Source organism: Rutilus rutilus (genome assembly GCF_951802725.1).
Source record: "Rutilus rutilus genome assembly, chromosome: 3".
Taxonomy (NCBI): Eukaryota; Metazoa; Chordata; class Actinopteri; order Cypriniformes; family Leuciscidae; genus Rutilus; species Rutilus rutilus.
The window spans coordinates 12,500,710-12,519,496 of record NC_140211.1 but is presented as its reverse complement, the minus strand read 5'-3'; the positions used below and the strand labels follow the sequence as shown (position 1 = coordinate 12,519,496).

At 37.8% G+C, this 18,787-nt stretch overlaps 1 protein-coding gene across 1 annotated transcript in view; it reads left to right on the top strand.

Annotated features, from left to right (window-relative positions):
• Window positions 1-18,787, top strand: part of prmt3 (protein arginine methyltransferase 3) — a 56,941-nt gene that overhangs the window by 13,306 nt on the left and 24,848 nt on the right. The window contains exons 11-12 of the mRNA XM_084405292.1: window positions 10,253-10,331; window positions 17,604-17,791. Coding sequence (XP_084261418.1) covers window positions 10,253-10,331; window positions 17,604-17,791 — 267 coding nt within the window. The remainder of the gene's footprint in view (window positions 1-10,252; window positions 10,332-17,603; window positions 17,792-18,787) is intronic.

Here is an 18,787-nt window from a genome sequence, read left to right as displayed (position 1 = left end):
TGATTTCTATCCTAGCGATACAGAAAAATTGGTGTTATGGATTTGGCTGTGAGGAAGGCTATAACAGCTTGCACTGCGCTATACTCCGTGTTTAAGTTCTCTTAATTTGTAGTCCATAGGAAAGGGGAAAAGTAGGTCATAACACTCGAGCCACCTAGCCACAGGCACAAAAAAGGACATAAGAGAATCATTCTCTAAATTTGGAAACTTCCAGGACTTTCCCTTGTGAATTCGACCTGCATGCGATTTTCTGCTGTCGCTGAATTTTTTTGTTGCTTCCAGGTTAATTGTGAAATAATAAATGATTTTTATTTGATCCCCTTTTGTTTGCACATTGGGGCAATAATTCAACAAACACTGTGTGCCTGAGGCAGGGGCGAGAGTGTGTATGATTTTTGTGCGTGTGCGTGTATGTGTGTGCAACACTTCTGACAAAGTAACCTGAGATTTGGGTCACTGGAGCACATTATTTTATGATTACAACTCTGGCTTGCTAAATGGTGTAAAAATCCTGCCCTTCATCATATGTGCAATGTCGTCCATTTCATTCTGAAAACCTCTGAAGTGTTTGTGCATTGCCACCACTGCCTTGTGAAAGCAGGGGAGTGTACAGCCGTTTTCTGAAAATCATTTTTCAAAATGTTATGGAACAATAGTTTTACAATTACCTTATTACACAGAGTGGTAGGAGACCACACAAAAATGCAGTCACCCTGGTCCACCACCTCCGATATCTAACATTGACGTGCTTGTCAATCTAAAAGGATTAGATGCTGAATCAGGTCGGATGTTTGTGAGCAAAGAATTGTTGGACATTGATCCATAAAAGCTTCCATTACAGACTATTAAAGTAAGGTTGTAAGGTTTACACCTTAACAAATTTGGTGTAGGATTTGCTTTAAAGCAATTGTTTAACTCAGAAATTGCTAGTGAATATCAATACAAAAAGCAAATTTGACACATTTTAAAAGAGTGAAAAAAAAAAACACAAAAGTTTTTTTTCCAGTGCAGTCATCAAGCTAACCGATGTTTAAAAGTACACTATGGAAGTAAAAATAAAAAAATTTATTGAGCGAATACAAAAAACTATTCTATAACTATATCTTATTGACTATGTTGAACCTACAAGTTATAAATAAAACTTTTACAAAAATAAATAAATAAAGAAAATACTATTTCAGTCTTTCTACTTAAAAAGTTCATGTTTAGTTACTGGCAGTTTCTTTGTACTGTAATTATTTGTGATTTTTTTTTTTAACTGAAAATAGTTTTTACAACCAATATTTCTTATTGTATAATATTGATATTTTTTAGTGCTGGGCAAAGATTAATTGTGATTAATTTATATGTGTGTATTTATAAATACAAAATAATTATACACAGTACACACACATATATTATGTAAACACAAACTTTTATTTTGGATGAGATTAATTGTTGCCCAGCATTAATCTTTTTATATTAATTTATGTTTTTAATAATTTTTCTAATGGTTTATATTTTAAATAATAACTTATTAGGGGTGTAACTATACACTTAGCTCACGAGGCGAGACAATACACAATATTTTTTATTCGACATAAAAGTCACAAAATGCAAAACAATGCAGTTGCAAAATGAAATATTTTAACTAATCATCTTGTATCATATTTAATGTATTCTACATTAAAAAGAGTGTAAATTACCACCAAAAAAGCCCCTTTATGAACATAGTGTGAAAAAGGGGTGTAAAGGTTCTCGGTAAAAAAATCGGATGGTAGGCCGACCGTTCTCCACAATTTGGCACGCACTTGCACCGCGGTTTATCTTAAATCTGACGACGCATCTATAATATGGTTTGTTGAAAATATCAACGCATAAAACAGAGTTTGGCTAATGTATTTTCTGTCGATGGATATGCATTATTTATTTGTGCTGTAGTTTGGCTATTTGACAGTAGTCCTTTTTCCCTGAACATTGCACATACTGAACCGTACCGAAACCGTGACCGGAAACCCATGATAAAATTTGAACACCCCTAGTGTAAAGACTTTCTCTTGGAAACTGGCATTGGTGCGCCTGTAGTCCAAAATGTCTCATCTTCTTTATTTTCCCTCTTTTCTCTGTCAGAGAAAGTTTCTCTCAGGTGGTTGACTGTCCTACTTTTCGATTGTCTTGAGTTTGTGTGTATACGTGCAAGTGTGAGAAAGAGAGAGAGAACGAATCGATAAATCAGAGGGGGTAATTTTTAGTAGGACGAGATGTCGTCTGGCAGGGGGAGACAGGTCTGAGCCGCCGTAATGTCATTTCATAACTCACACAATTGATCTGTGCTTTAACACCCAGCAAAACAAACAGACTGGATTAGATTAAGGGGCAAAAAGAAAGAGAGGGATGGTGTCTGCCACTGGCTGGGTGGAGGAGAGGAGAAGTGAATTAGAAGGCGGCTAAATAAAGATTGTCACAGGATGATCCATCACATCAAAATGCTATGGCTTGTCAGTTTTCAGCTATACCTTAGAAGCGTGAGGATGCTGGATCAGGCAAGTGAGGGACGTTTTAAGATCTTTTACAGCTTCAAGTAGTAGGTCACCCGGTTACTTTTTGCCTATGGTTTTATGCATACTATGAATCTGGACATACTTCTCAAGTCACATACTGTTTTTCGCCTACTATATAGTATGGAAGTAGGCATATTCGGACACAGGGCCAGTCGTCTGTAATCAGTCTTTTTTAAATGTAGATTTGATCAAATTTAAGGCCCTATTTTAACGATCTAAGCGCATGGTCTAAAGCGAGTTCAAGTTCACTTAGGGAGTGTCTGAATCCACTTTTGCTAGTTTAACGACGGGAAAAATGGTTGGTGCGCCCGGCTCATGGTCTAAAAGGGTTGTCCCTATTCTCTTAATGAGTAATGGGTGTGTTTTGGCCGTAACGTGCAATAAACCAATCAGAGTCTCATCTCCCATCCCCTTTAAAAGCCAGTTGCGCTCGCGCCATGTCGGATTCGCTATTTATGTGGCGGAATTTGCAAGTGTAAAACTAAACGCTTCTCCAGAGCGCAAACGGATCTGCTCGTGCGCGAGGTAAAAGTGTGCAAGCAGATCTACTGGACAAGCCGGATTCCACCATATTTTTATGTACACAATATTAATCTTTTACATTTATAATTCTTTTATTTTTAATATTTGGCTAGTTTGTGTGCTGCTGCGTGTCCCTGTGTGTGTAATAAGCAGAGTGTACGCATGTTGTTAGGCGCATATTACTAATGCGCCCTTTAAATAGCAAAAAGAAAATACTAGACTGTGCCATTGACCAACTGAAACCTGGTCTAAAGTCAATGGCGCAGTCTATTTCAGTTGCCTCAAAATAGCAACGTGCCATCAATGCACCTGAACACACCTCGTTTTTAGACCAGCAAGCCCATGGGTGCACAAATGGAGGCAAATGCATTTGCCATTTAAACAACGTGGCGCAGGACGTGAAAATGATAACTGCGTCGGGCTGAAACTAGCAAAAAACACTTACCGCATTGCATCGGTGTATGATATGGCCCTTAAATGTATCAAACTCAAAACAATTGTACACCCTTTAATTTGCTTGAAGGATTTGATTAAATTAGATTTAACCAGGTTCCAGTAAGACATTAACACCCATAGCTAGTTCTTTAAAGGATTCAGTAGTCGTAGTTTGCAGAGCACAATGGGCATTTAATGAGCATTTACTGCAGCACAGTAGTCATTGTTCTACAAAATATCTTTTTTTATACTGGCAGATAATGATACGTGTCCTTTGGTGATAGGGACAAAGGTCTTGTGTAAAGGCCTACACTAGCATTAGCCTAATGGTTAAAGAACAGGGCTGTGGAACGAAAGGTTGCCGGTTTGAACCTCTCAAGGGGCAGATCTTGAGCTGTCAGCACTGCGCCCTTGAGAAAGGCACTTAACTACAGGTTGCTCCAGGTGGATTACGTACATGGTGGTTTTCTGTCGTGTGAAAGTCATGGAAATTAATAATACAGGCCAGGTCAAAATGAAAATTTTGTCATAATTTACTCACCCTCAAGTTGTTCCAAACCAGTATGAATTTCTTTATTCTGCTGAGCACAAAAGAAGATATTGTGAAGAATGTTGGTAACCAAATAGTGCCCCATTGACTTCCATAGAATTTTTTTCACATACTATAGAAGTCAATGGGGCCCATCAAGTGTTTGGTTACTCATATTCTTCACAAGATCTTCTTTTGTGTTCAACAGAAAAAAAAGACAGGTTTGGAACAACTTTAGGGTGAGTAAATGATGATATAATTTATTTTTTGGGGGTGAACTAACCTTTTAAAAGCTGTTCAAACCATCCCAACATCCAAAATGATTTAGTGTGTATGATGTTGCCATTTATTTGGGGCAGTGTTCGAAATAAACATACAGTTTAAAGGTTTAACTTAAGGTTGCTTTGAAGTATGTTTTGATATTTAGCACATTTGGGAAACTATGAGCTGCTGTGTGTGGTGATGGTCAAGTTAAATTAATGGCAGATCCCATCTTGGGCCTCATTATCTCTTGATAGCAGTCTTACCTGTCTCAGAAGAGGACAGCTGCAATCACTCACTCCGTCCATAGCCTACAGCTGCCCGCCACACACACACACACACACACACACACACACACACACACACACAGACAGGTACACCTAACATCATGGGGACATTCCATAGGCGTAATGGTTTTTATACTGAGCTAATGACATTTACTAGCCCCTAACCCTACTCCTAAACCCACCTAACACAGAAAACCTTCTGCATCATCTTCAAAAATCTTATAGTATGTTTATTTAGCAATTTGAATTATAAGGACATCGGCATATCCTTATAATGTAGCCTGAAACCCGAATACACTGCAATATAAGGGACACACACACACAAACACACAAACATATGCAGGTACACATTCTCTGAAGTACCCAAATACTCTTGTTGATTATAACAATATGCATTAAAAACATCTTGTTGTATTGAGCTAAATTGCAAGAAAAGCGAAATATAATAGGTTTTAGATTCTTAATTTCCTGACATTCTCAGATTTTGACTCCATCAAGATTTCCCTTTGCTTTTATGTTACACAATGATGCACCCAACGCTTACCTGGATCTGTCACCGATCGACAATGAAGCTTTCAAAAGTCCATTGTCCTGCTAAAATGAATCTGGAAACATTTGGCTTGCCTTATTTGAATATGCTTGTACAATATGGTACATTTACTACTCGTCTGTATTCACATGCAAATCAGACTCTTTCACACTCAAACCACACAGAGCAAACAGTTTTGCTCATAGTGTTTAGATTTATTACACAATCTATGCTTTATTAACAATAGTATTTAGTGTAGTGTTATGGTCATTTATCTAAATGTCTTTTAACGGTGTCCCGCACACAACGCATCTTTGTGTTTGACTTTAATTTTATCTTTGGAAGGAGAGGTAGAAACTTTTTTTATTTAGCAAAGGCTTGGTTTTATTAATCTTGTGCTATCTGTATTATTCAAACAGTAACACTGAGCTAATTTGATTTTTAATAAAGCATCAACAAGATAATGGGCCCTATCTTACACCCGGCGCAATGCGATGCAAGTGTTTTTTGCTAGTTTCAGCCTGACGCAGTTATCATTTTCATGTCCTGCGCCACGTTGTTTAAATAGCAAATGCATTTGCGCCCATTTGTGCGCCCATGGGCGTGCTGGTCTGAAAACGAGGTGTGTTCAGGTGCATTGTTGGCGCGTTGCTATTTTGAGGCCAAAAATTTTTTTTTTTTTTATATTTTAAAGAGCACGTTAGTAATGTGCGCCTATAGGTGGGTCCACAACGCGCGTACATTCTGCTTATTACACACACAGGCACGCAGCAGCACACAAACATGCCAAATATTTAAAATAAAAGGATTACAATGTAAAAGATTATTATTGTGTACATAAAGACATGGTGGAATCCGGCTTGTCCCGTAGATGGTCTGCTTGCGCACTTTTACCTCATACATGAGCAGATCCGTGCGTGCTCTGGAGACTGCTTCGGTCTTTCCACTATCAAATTCCGTCTTGTAAATAGTGAATCAGCCATGGCGTGAGCGCAACTGGCATTTAAAGGGAATGGGAGATGAGACTCTGATTGGTTTAACGCAGGTAAATCCCAAAACACACCCATTACTCATTAAGAGAATAGGGACAACCCTTTTAAACCATGCACCTGGCATGCCGACCATTTTTCCCGTCGTTAAACTAAACGTGCAGCTTTGCTAACGTTACACTCTGACATGCTCTTTAAAGGGTTAGTTCACCCAAAAATGAAAATTCTTGCTGAAGCTCAAACGTGCTGCGTAACACGAGAATGAACCTCATTGGTTCTTGCAGAAGCTCAAACGTGCTGCGTAACACATGAGAATGAACCTCATTGGTTCTCACACATCAAGCGTGTGTGTGTGTGTATATAGTAGTTTTTATTGTAATCTATTACATTACACATTTAAAATAATCTAATCTAATTACATTTAGATTACTTTTAGATTACTTTTGACAACTCATTTATCACATTGATTTAAATAGGATAATATTGTACTATATTAAAAAAAAAAAAGACAAAGAGAAAGAAAATATATTCCATTCTTTGTTATTTTTGAGTGATAATTCAAATAATCATTTGTCAGGAGTTGATTAGATATGCAATGTTGAGAAAACTCTTCTTAAAAGTGAAAAGATTTCTGTAAATCCAGTGATCAAATGCAGTGTGAGTCTTTCAGTGGTCTGTGACTGCAACGTTCTTTGATCCCGTTTCCTTTTCTTTACCCTACCGTTTTCTGTCATGTCTCTAGTCTGTCCCTAAATAGTTAAATATAACAGGGGTTATTATTAAGACATAATAATTTTCTGTATATTGCATTGTGAAGTAATACGGTTAGCACTCAGGCATTTAATTCATTATGCTGTGTTGTGTGTACCATTTCTGTGTTTGGTGTTTCTGGCTTTGGATTTGTCGAATTGAGTTTGTAAGAAGTAGATTACACAGCCCCTGGGAGTTGGATTGATATGGTAGTACAGTAATTGAGAGGATTATTCATTGAATGCTCATGACGTTGGCAGTGGCTGAATACTGCAGATGCCAGCTGTTTATAGAGCAGAGAGGGCCATCAGACTAACACTGTTCATGATGTTCACAAGAAACAAATTACAGCAGCAAGCTCTAAAACAGACTCTTGACTTAATTGACTCATGTTTCTACTTTTTTGTTTTGTTTCGTCAATCAAACACGTAAAGGATTTAGGCAGAAGTCATTCAGTATTCTCTGCTCCATCTAGAAAAATCTAAGTGGAAAAAAAGTAGCGTTCATCTGTATGCGTGTGTGTTTATGAGGTAATTTGTTAAATGTTCATGAATGCTGCTGTCCAATTTTCATTAGCATTTTATTAGTTGCATTCATGTAATTCTGCCCCGACTGCACATGGCTTAATGAATCGATCTGCATTTTGGCCTCATTCAGCCATTAATATTGCACTGACTCTCTTTACCACCAGTGTGTGTGTTATTAGAGCTTCTCTTGGTGGGATTGTACCTAGTTATGCACAGATGCTGTGCCTGTACACATTTTGCTAGTTGGACTAGAAGTTGTAGGATGTCAGCTTGTAGAATAATACAAATAAAGAAAATAAGTATTTAAGAAAGCAGAAAGATTGAAAATCGTGATACTTTTTTTAAAACGATTTTTTTATTAATAGAAAGTTCAAAAGCACAGCAGTATTTACTGTCATTTTTTATATTAAATAAATAAGTTATATATAAAAAAAAGCGTATGATAGTAAGTGTGTACATTACAGTACCCCCCCCCTCTCTCTCTCTCTCTCTCTCTCTCTCTCTCTCTCTCTCTCTCTCTCTCACTGCAGTGGAGGCAGTCGCCTGTGAAATTGGGTTCTAAATTACACCATGAAGAATCTTAGCCATCACTCTAATGTTGAGTCGGTTTAAAAACGACCTGGAGAGATCCAGTAGATTCGCTGTCACATGACTTTTAAGCGTGCTGGTCCAGTTGACCTCAGGCTATGGATTACAGAAGTGCTCATTTGAGCTTTAACAACAGACTTTTCAACAAATACAGGGTTTCTGCAGGTCAAATCAGAACAGAAAGTCTTAAATTCATTACATCATGGCATTAATGTTGCATGCCTTGCAAAAAAATAATAATTTCTTCCTCTGTATTTTTGTTTTCCAGTACAAATATCTAAACATTCTTAAATCAAGATTCAAGCTACTTTTCTGCAAAAAAAAGAAAGAAAGAAAAAGTAATGGATATCTGTTGGAAGTTGTATTTCTAAACTCTAAAATGTTTCTAATACAGCTGATTGTGCTGATTGAAATTTTCTTTACTTGGTCTTAAATGAACCTTCATTAAACCTGCAGAAATCCTGAAGTAGATGAATGCCTTTTCAATTACAATTAGAACTGAAATTAATTCGCACCATCCATCCATCCATTTACACTTTGGGGACAAACATCTCTAGTTGTTCTTTCTCACTTTTTACTCGTTCACTTATGAATTGATGTAACTTTTGCACCAACTAGACACCAGTAGACCATGCTGATGAAGACTGTTACCCCTCATCCTAGGCACATCCATCAGGTTTGTCTTCTGTAATTGATTATGCCTCTTTCTTTAGATAACTCAGAACAAGCATGAAGCAGCCTTGTTTCACTCACGACTGTCCAGAATGAGTCCAGCGAGACGTGGTTGAAGCTGCAGTTGAGCGATAATAGAATAACTCAGGAGGTGACGTGCCAACTACTCATGCAGAACCGGTGTCAGTGAGGGGTCAGTGCAATAAAACGGGATGCTGGGTGGCCGTGCATATGTTTAAAGAGGGTGCTGCGTTAAGGTCTCACAAATCCAGAGGTCTTGCACTTGATATCAGTTTGAATGTGATTGCGGATGCATGTGTGAGGGCCAGAGGGGAATGATGAATGCTGAATGTTACTTTTGAAACTAGTTTGCTTACATTCTCTGAAGAAAGGCAGAAGTCGATCGCTAAGGGATTCTGAGGAGATGTTCTGTTGCTCAGGTGTTTCGGGTGGTTGCTAGGGTGTTCTAATCTGGGCAGTTTCTTGCTGTCCTAAGTCAAAAGAGCGTGTGTCTAACTTACTGCATATTTAATTTCAGCAAAAATATTTGCAAATAAAGCTGCATTTTTATCTCATAATGGATATCCCGTATGGGATAGAAATGCTGCTTCATTGAACACTATTCAGAATTTAATTAAGAATGCAATTGTTTTATTGAATGTGAATTGATGTAGCAAACATGATTCAGAATTGCAATTTGAATTTAAGGAAGTATAATGAAAATGAAATTCATGTAACCCTAAAACGTGTAATTTTTAACTAGAAAAGCAAGGTGAAGGTGGTATGTGACCCTGGACCACAAAACCAGTCACAAGTCGCGGTCACCGTGATTTTGCTAAGTAAGACATGTTCCTGGATCAACATATTTTGTTGATCCTGGAATAACATTCCTGTCCCAAAATTTTGTCCTTACCCTATCCCTACCCCTAAACCTAACACTACCCATAAAATCAGAGGGAAATGATAGGTGAATAACACTGATGTAGAAGCACCTCACCCTGGTTCTAAGCCTAAACTTGACATAAACTGTAAACTTGTCCCTCAAATCTGATTGGTTGATTGGAAAGTTGTTCCAGAGGAACATGTGGTACTTGGTGAAATCACGTTCACCCACAAGTCGCACGGGTATATTTGCGGCAATAGCCAACAATACATTGTATGGGTCAAAATGATCGATTTTTCTTTTATGGCAAAAATCATTAGGCTATTAAATAAAGATCATGTTCCATGAAGATATTTTGTAAATTTCCTACCGTTAATACCTTTATGAATGCAGCACAATCGCTAACATAAATGGACAACTTTAAATGCGATTTTATCAGTGTTTAGACTTTTTTGCACCCTCAGTTTCCAGATTTTCAAATAGTTGTATCTCGGTCAAATATTGTCCTATCCTAACAAAGCATACATCAATGGAAAGCTTATTTATTCAGATTTCGGGTGAATTTCAAAAAATTTACCCATGTGACTGGTTTTGTGGTCCAGGGTCACATATGTGTATATATTTAGCATAAAGTTTTAAAATCCTCTAAAATGTGATGCATTGCTCCAATATTACATTCGAATGCATTTGATCGCTGGCCTTTTATATGTGTATCTTTCCCCCATTTTGTCATTTTCTAGGGCTACTTCCTCCTATTTGAGTCAATGCTAGACTCTGTGCTCTACGCCAGGGATCGGTACCTTGCAGAAGATGGTTTGGGTGAGTCAAATGCGCATGTTTCAGCATTCTGAGATAAGGGGTATCTGGGAGGTCATTGGCCAGACCTACAAATTGTTTTCTTTACTTATGGGACACAGTGAGCCCATCTCTCATATTGGGGTTTTATTTTCAAGGTCTATCAAACAGACCTCATTTATTTTAATAGGAGGATTCCATACAGACTGAATCAGGGCTGTCTAAAACAATGAAAGATGAGTTAGAATGTGTGTGTTTGTTTCCTTTGCAGGGACCATTACAAAGAGGTGTTATCATGAAAATGGTGTGGTGTTGAACATTATTTAGCCTCCCCCTTTATCGTGACCATAACCAATAAAAAAAATGGAGGTGTAGAAGTGTGTTGAGAATTTGGTAGTTTTAATGTGCCTTATATTGGCTTAAAAAAGGTGGCTACAAACCATTAATGTAGATTAATATGTTTGTTTTTTTAGTTTTAAAGTTTTTCCTACATACTTTTCCCCTTTTTTTAAATTCATGTGCTCTCGTAATCTTTAATCAAAGTATTTGCAGTGACATCGCTTCTCTCTTCTCTGATGATGCGTTTATTGGCACGAGGGCGGGGCAACCTGTCACTCAAATGACATCACAGCAAAAGCAAACCCCAACTGTCCAATCAATTTCCAATGGACAAAATCAAATTCATTTAATATTTATTATAGCAAACACTTTTTAAAAAACATTTACTGAAACATTGCTGATTTATTTATGATTTCTAACTCATTCTAACTCCCAAACGATCATTCTTGCACAAAAATCGTGACTTTATATAAATATTAAGGATAAAATAATAAATGAGATCTATTTTGCTATGCTGCAGGAAACACTGCATTTAACTCCTTATAATTCAGTGCAGTTTAGGATACTTTTATATTTGCGAAAGTCATGCCACCACAATCTTTCTTCATACTGCAGTTTTGTAGAACCACCTTTCACACTTTCTTAGTTTACAGCATAATGTTCTGCGTGTTTTCCAGGTGTTCTCTCTTATCTCACACCCTGCATGCTGCGCTGCCTTTTACTACATATTGATTTCCGTCAATAAAACATAAATTAAAGCAACTGATGAATAACTAAGCAGTCCTTGGGCACTCACCTTCTAGATACCAGAAAACAAACATATTTTTCTTTCATTGTTCGGGAAACTGCAGCATCCAGACAAAGGTTGTGGACGGAGTGGAAGTGGATGTTAAACATGCTGCATGTGTCTTGTGGCTCTGCGTCATTTTCTTGTCCACTGTGGAGGTTTAAGTGAACAGATGCTGAGGAGATTCGGTGGTACGCAGTGCACACGCTGACTGGATGAATTATGACTTCAAGGATCTTGACACAGGAAATGTTACACTCTCCTGATCTTTACAGCATCATGGGATTGAGGATGGGTAGGGATGTGAATTGTTAGGAATTTAACGATTCAAGTTATGATTCCGATTCCACTTAATGACTCCAGTCGCTTTTTTTATTCTATTAAAGTCCCCCTGTGGTGAAAAAAATCCAGCTTTTCATGTTGTTTATATGTCTGTGTGGCATTTTTAATATGCTTTAAGACAAACCATGTTCAAATTCATAAGTCAACACCATTGTTGAGTATTTTCTCCTTAAAACTGCAGTGAACCAAAGACAGTCTCAAAAACGCTGTTGCAAATCGCTGGTGTTTCTGACGTCACAAACTACCTTGTAACCAATCACGTTAAAGTGTGATCATCAACGAGTGGATCTCTGAGCTGGTGTGAGTGAGTGGAGGCGGGGCTCATTTGCATATTCATAGAACCGCGTATACTAAATGAGGCAAGGGTGTAGAGTTACATTCAAGCTATTTTAAGGCATGAAGAATTTTTTTTCAAGGAAAAAAGGCTTAATTATGTTATTTTTGTGATCAAAGATGAGTTTTAAGGGATAAAATGATTGACTACAGGGGGACTTTAACTCTTTTAGTACTTTACAGGGACCTCCAAATAATTGTTCTTAACAGATATTTATGTATATGTATATGTGTGTATATACACTCACCTAAAGGATTATTAGGAACACCATACTAATACTGTGTTTGACCCCCTTTCGCCTTCAGAACTGCCTTAATTCTACGTGGCATTGATTCAACAAAGTGCTGAAAGCATTCTTTAGAAATGTTGGCCCATATTGATAGGATAGCATCTTGCAGTTGATGGAGATTTGTGGGATGCACATCCAGGGCACGAAGCTCCCGTTCCACCACATCCCAAAGATGCTCTATTGGGTTGAGATCTGGTGACTGTGGGGGCCATTTTAGTACAGTGAACTCATTGTCAAGTTCAAGAAACCAATTTGAAATGATTCGAGCTTTGTGACATGGTGCATTATCCTGCTGGAAGTAGCCATCAGAGGATGGGTACATGGTGGTCATAAAGGGATGGACATGGTCATAAACAATGCTCAGGTAGGCCGTGGCATTTAAGCGATGCCCAGTTGGCACTAAGGGGCCTAAAGTGTGCCAAGAAAACATCCCCCACTCCATTACACCACCACCACCAGCCTGCACAGTGGTAACAAGGCATGATGGATCCATGTTCTCATTCTGTTTACGCCAAATTCTGACTCTACCATCTGAATGTCTCAACAGAAATCGAGACTCATCAGACCAGGCAACATTTTTCCAGTCTTCAACTGTCCAATTTTGGTGAGCTCGTGCAAATTGTAGCCTCTTTTTCCTATTTGTAGTGGAGATGAGTGGTACCCGGTGGGGTCTTCTGCTGTTGTAGCCCATCCGCCTCAAGGTTGTGCGTGTTGTGGCTTCACAAATGCTTTGCTGCATACCTCGGTTGTAACGAGTGGTTATTTCAGTCAAAGTTGCTCTTCTATCAGCTTGAATCAGTCGGCCCATTCTCCTCTGACCTCTAGCATCAAGGCATTTTCGCCCACAGGACTGCCGCATACTGGATGTTTTTCCCTTTTCACACCATTCTTTGTAAACCCTAGAAATGGTTGTGCGTGAAAATCCCAGTAACTGAGCAGATTGTGAAATACTCAGACCGGCCCGTCTGGCACCAACAACCATGCCACGCTCAAAATTGCTTAAATCACCTTTCTTTCCCATTCTGACATTCAGTTTGGAGTTCAGGAGATTGTCTTGACCAGGACCACACCCCTAAATGCATTGAAGCAACTGCCATGTGATTGGTTGATTAGATAATTACATTAATGAGAAATTGAACAGGTGTTCCTAATAATCCTTTAGGTGAGTGTATGTATGTATGTATGTATGTATATATATATATATATATATATATATATATATATATATATATATATATATGTATGTGTGCATGTATGTGTGTATAGATATAGATGGATAGATAATGAAATACTGCCGTATTATAAATTATTTTCCGTGCACATCATTACCTTTTTTAATTCATGTGCTCTCGTAATCTTTAATCAAAGCATGTGCAGTGACATCGCTTCTCTTCTCTGATGATGCGTTTACTGGCACGAGGGCGGAGCAACCTGTCACTAAAATGACATCACAGCAATAGCAAACCTGAACTGTCCAATCAATTTCTAATGGACAAAATCAAGCCCCGCCCTACATTTTTTTTTTCTTCTTCAAGAAACTGTTTCACTCCATTTCTGTAACATCACAGTACAGTTTTCACAGTTTGTTGAAACCATGATGATATATTTTTTTTTTCCAGGATTCTTTGATGAATAGAACAAACTGAATTTGAAATAGAAATACTTTGTAACAGTAGAAATGTCTTTACTTTTACTTTAATTTAATGCAACCTTGATGCACATTGGCATTCCAATTTTGTTGGACAAAATCTGTTGCATGCAAGATGAGCCATCAACATTTGAAAATATATTTTTATGTATATATGTGCTAGGAAATCCAGAAATGTGAGAGGCACAGGCGGAATAGCACTGAGTCGTCCAGTGAGGCAGCACGTTTCTATTTTTCAGCTCAGTCGGAAAGCCCGCAGCCATGTATACCTGGTGTGAAGCAGATTGATATAATGGCCCATCATGTGGCAGCTCTGCACTGTGTCAGATCAACATTACTTACCCCTGCCACTATAACCTCGTTTCTCCCTCTCTCTCCTTTATACCTCATATTATTAACCTTTCTCTTCATCCTGAAACGTGGTCTGTGCTTTCGCTCTCTCATCACTGGATGCTTTTTTTTATTTTCCACCTCCTGTTCTTACTACCCTCTTCTTCACGGCTGCCCTCAAGAGGAACCGGAGGGGGGGTGCTTGACAAACGGGCCCTGAGCACCGAGTCGAGAAGGACGCAGATGTCAAAGCTATGAATCTTGGGACACTACCCCCCCCCTCTCCCTCGCCCCCTTCTCTCTCTTTCTCTAGCCTCCACTCCCTGTTCAGGTGCGGGACGGTCCTGTGTACCACCCAATCAGTGCTTACACGCGTCTCCCAAGACAATCACTCATAGCTCCACTAATCAGAGAAAATGAGATGACAAATCCACTCCAGGTGTGTGTGCGTGTGTGGTTTTTCACCCTACGTGACACCCACAGGGTCACAGCGAAGGCTTTAAGGTACAGGCTGGAGGTTATAACATGCCAGTCACGATTCTGTCACACGGGAGACACGATTTTGATGGGACACACTTTATTATGGCGCAGGAGAGTGAATGTGCACCCTTAACCCTTGATTAAAGGTCAGACAAAGTTGGTGAGATATAGTCTATCATGGATTTCTCTTTTGAAGCGTAGGACTGAGTTAATGGGACTGTCTGTTCTGAAATGGCTGTTTTTGATTTTCACCCAACACATCTAATTACAAGAAAGATTAAGATGAGTTTCTTGTGTTCTATTATGTAAAATATATATTTTTTAAATAAACGTCTGGACATATTATATGTAGTTGAAATATTGTAATATGTAATATACTGTATGTATACATCATTTTTACTTAATTTTTTTTAGCTTTATTTAACTAGTTGTCACTACAACATACATATTTTCAGTTATTTAATTATTATATTATGTAATTATTTAAAATAAATTAGATGCACTAATGAAATATTTATTTAAATTTTTTTTTTTTACTAGTGTTAACAGCCATATACAACCAAAAAAAAAAAAAAAAACATTTTATACCTAGAAATCTACTTTTTGTTGACAATTTGTTATACACATCACTTTTTTTTCTGGCAAAAGAAGAAAAACAAGGGTTTTCTGTAAACTGTGTTCCCCTGATTTATGAATAGGCTATGTTTGATTTTTTTTGTACCGATTTTAGAACACATATTGTTTTGATTTGTCTTAAGACTTGTAGTGTGTTATGATCCTCAATTGTTCAGTGAATGATGACCATTTTTTTTCCTGTAACTATTTAAAAAGTCGACAAGTGTATGATGCTTGGTTTTTTCAAATCTGTTCACATTTTTAAAGTTGTGTAGTGTATTCCAGCTGTAATGCACACAGGCTGAATAAGGCTTGTTTGTACAATTGCCCTGATTTCACTTTATGCACATACAACTAAAATTACATAAATGTAAAACAAAATGATTTACACATTCAGGATCTCCTGATGTTTAGTGTAGATATTAGTGATGTCTCATGTCCGGTTTCTCCGGTAGCATGAAATAAGCGCACTGCAGATTTTAGTTTGTCTCTGATGGCCAAACGTAAAGGACATTAAGAACTGATAGATGCAGAGTTTTTATGATTATGACTATCAGTTGAATACAGATTTTTTTTTGCCAGAAGCATGTGCTTGGTAACCATTAACATCATCACACAGGGACATTTACCAGCACTGGAAACGACTGAAACATTACTGAATGAGAGCGTCAGGGCTGTGGTTTACCATTTCATGATAGATGTGCTCATTATTGCACATTTGTGTAAAGGATGAGGTCTAATACGCCCACACAATGTCCAGCCGTTCCTTACGCTTTAGTTATCAGTTATATAAAACCAAATATTTTTGTAAAAACTAGTCATATTTTTAGTTTTTAGTTCAGCTTTAATTGAAAGTATATTGGCTTTTAAATCGGTGTATATCAAACACATTTACAGTTTGCAAATTTCTTGTTTGAAAAGTCTATTGATAGGTGCATTAATCTACTTTATGCCTTGTCATAATTGTGGCACATTCAAACCGATGTTTCCAAGTAGGTTTGCCTTTTTTTTTCTTTGATTCATGCCAGTGAATTTGTTCAAACATTCAGTGCTTGTATATTTAATGCCAACAAATTAATATGCAGTCAAAGTTTACAAATGTAGGACATTTAATTGGAGTCATTTCGAGTTTAATGGGCTCGAACCAGCTTCCCTGGGAGCAGTGTGGCCCAGATATGTCTAGATCATGTGAGCTAACCACTGCACCAGAGATCTGAAAAGCTGCGCATAAATCTTTTAATGGATGTTACATGGCTTAATGGTTCCGGACCGGTAAGCCAAAGGTTGTGGGTTTAAACCCCAGGAGGTCCGATTCAGGAGCTCAATCTAAGGGTACGTTTACACGGCAACGATGTACTAAAAACGGAGCGTTTTTCGATAAAGACGACAACGTTGTCAGAACGATCCCCGTTCACATGGATGTAAAAATTACTAAAACGCTTTTTTTTAAGGTGATTTATTTAAGGTGATTTTTTAAGGTCTAGTTACACTGTACTTACTCAAATTAGTACGAAGTAATATTAACTAACCACATGTACTTACTATAGAGTTACGGTTTGGGTTTGGTTACTTGTAATTATGCATAATTTACTGTTATCACTATAGTAATTACATGACGTGTAATTACGTCACCTTTAAATAAAGTGTTACCGAACGCTGTATTATTCATGCCAGGCCAGTAGTTGGCGATGTCACTTTGTAAAGAAACACTACACGCCTATAGACTGAACACGTAATTCGCATGCGCATAACGTCACCGTTTTCACAAATTGGTGTTTTTGCAGTTTACATGGAGATTATTACAGAATTGTTTTCCAAAAACTCGCACTTAGAAACCCTTTTTCGAAAGTTTGCGTTTTCAGGCCCCCAAAATGCCGTTGTCTTGTAAACGAACGGCCAAAAGGCTTTAAAAGTTAAACATTTTTAGTTGAAAACGTTGTAGAGTAAATGGCCCATAAGTAAAATATGTACCATGAGTCACTTTGGATAAGAAAGTGTCTGCTAAATGAATAATGTTCTTGTCATGTAAAGTATTGACTCATGAGGGCTTCGTTTGACTTTGAACATATATCATATGTAAGCCCTGCAGATGATGTCTTTTACTCACTTTCATTTATCATCTTTCTTTTCAGTCTTTCCGGACCGATGCAATATCAGCCTGGCGGCGGTGGGGGACACTCAGAAACACAGTGACCGCATTGCATTCTGGGATGATGTATATGGCTTCAAGATGATGTGTATGAAGAAGGCTGTGATACCAGAAGCTGTAGTGGAGGTGTTGAAGCCCGAGACGGTCATTTCAGAGCCCGCAGTGATTAAGGTAAGAGGAGAGACTTTATTAGGGTCTTTCTAGGGAATTATCAGCGAAATGATTAGTTAATTCTGAATGGCACAGTGAAGCATGTCATCTATTGAGATTTAATAGTGGGTCTTCAGGAAAAACATATTCTCTTTTGTGCTTGTGGTGTTCCTCAAGTCTCATTGGCTAAAAGCGTCTGCCAAATGAACACACGTAAATGTAAATATTCACTTTTAATAATATCGCAGCGCAGATGGGTCGGGCTCCATACACTACTTTTCAAACATTTGGAGTCAGTAAGATTTCTATTTTTAAAGAAATTAATACTTTTATTCAGCAATATAATGGTTTCCCTGAAAATAACAACTGTTTTCAACATTGATAATAAAAAGAAATGTTTCTTGAGCACTAAATCAACTGATTTCTGAAGGATCATGTGACACTGAAGACTGGAGTAATTAAGCTTTGCCATCACAGAAATAAATTACGTTATAAAATATATTTTTCTATATAGAAAACAGCTATATTAAATTTCAATAATATTTCACACTACTACCGTTTTATTACCGTTACAGCCTTGGTGAGCATAAGAAACTTCTTTCAAAAATACAAAAAAATACATCGCTAAAATCTTACCGACCCCAGTGGTAGTGTAAAGGGATAGTTTACCCCAAAATTAAACTGGTCATTCCAAACCCTTAAGATTTTCCCAAAGAGCACCAACAGCAAATTTTGGGAAATATCCAAGCTGCTCTTTTCCATACAACAGAAGTGGATGGTGATTTATACTGTCACTTTCATTTTTGGCTGAACTATTCCTACACGTTATCTGGTTACTAATCCCCTCTTTTAAACTATTTAATGGTGTCTGTCTTATTAGATTTGGTGCAACTCATTAACTCACCTGAATCCCTAATTAATTGAGTCTGGGCTGGACAGAAAGCCAATTTCCTGTGTTGTGGCCTTGTTTTGAGATAGAGGGAGGAGGGGGAAACCGTAGGTAGGATCACGCAGAAG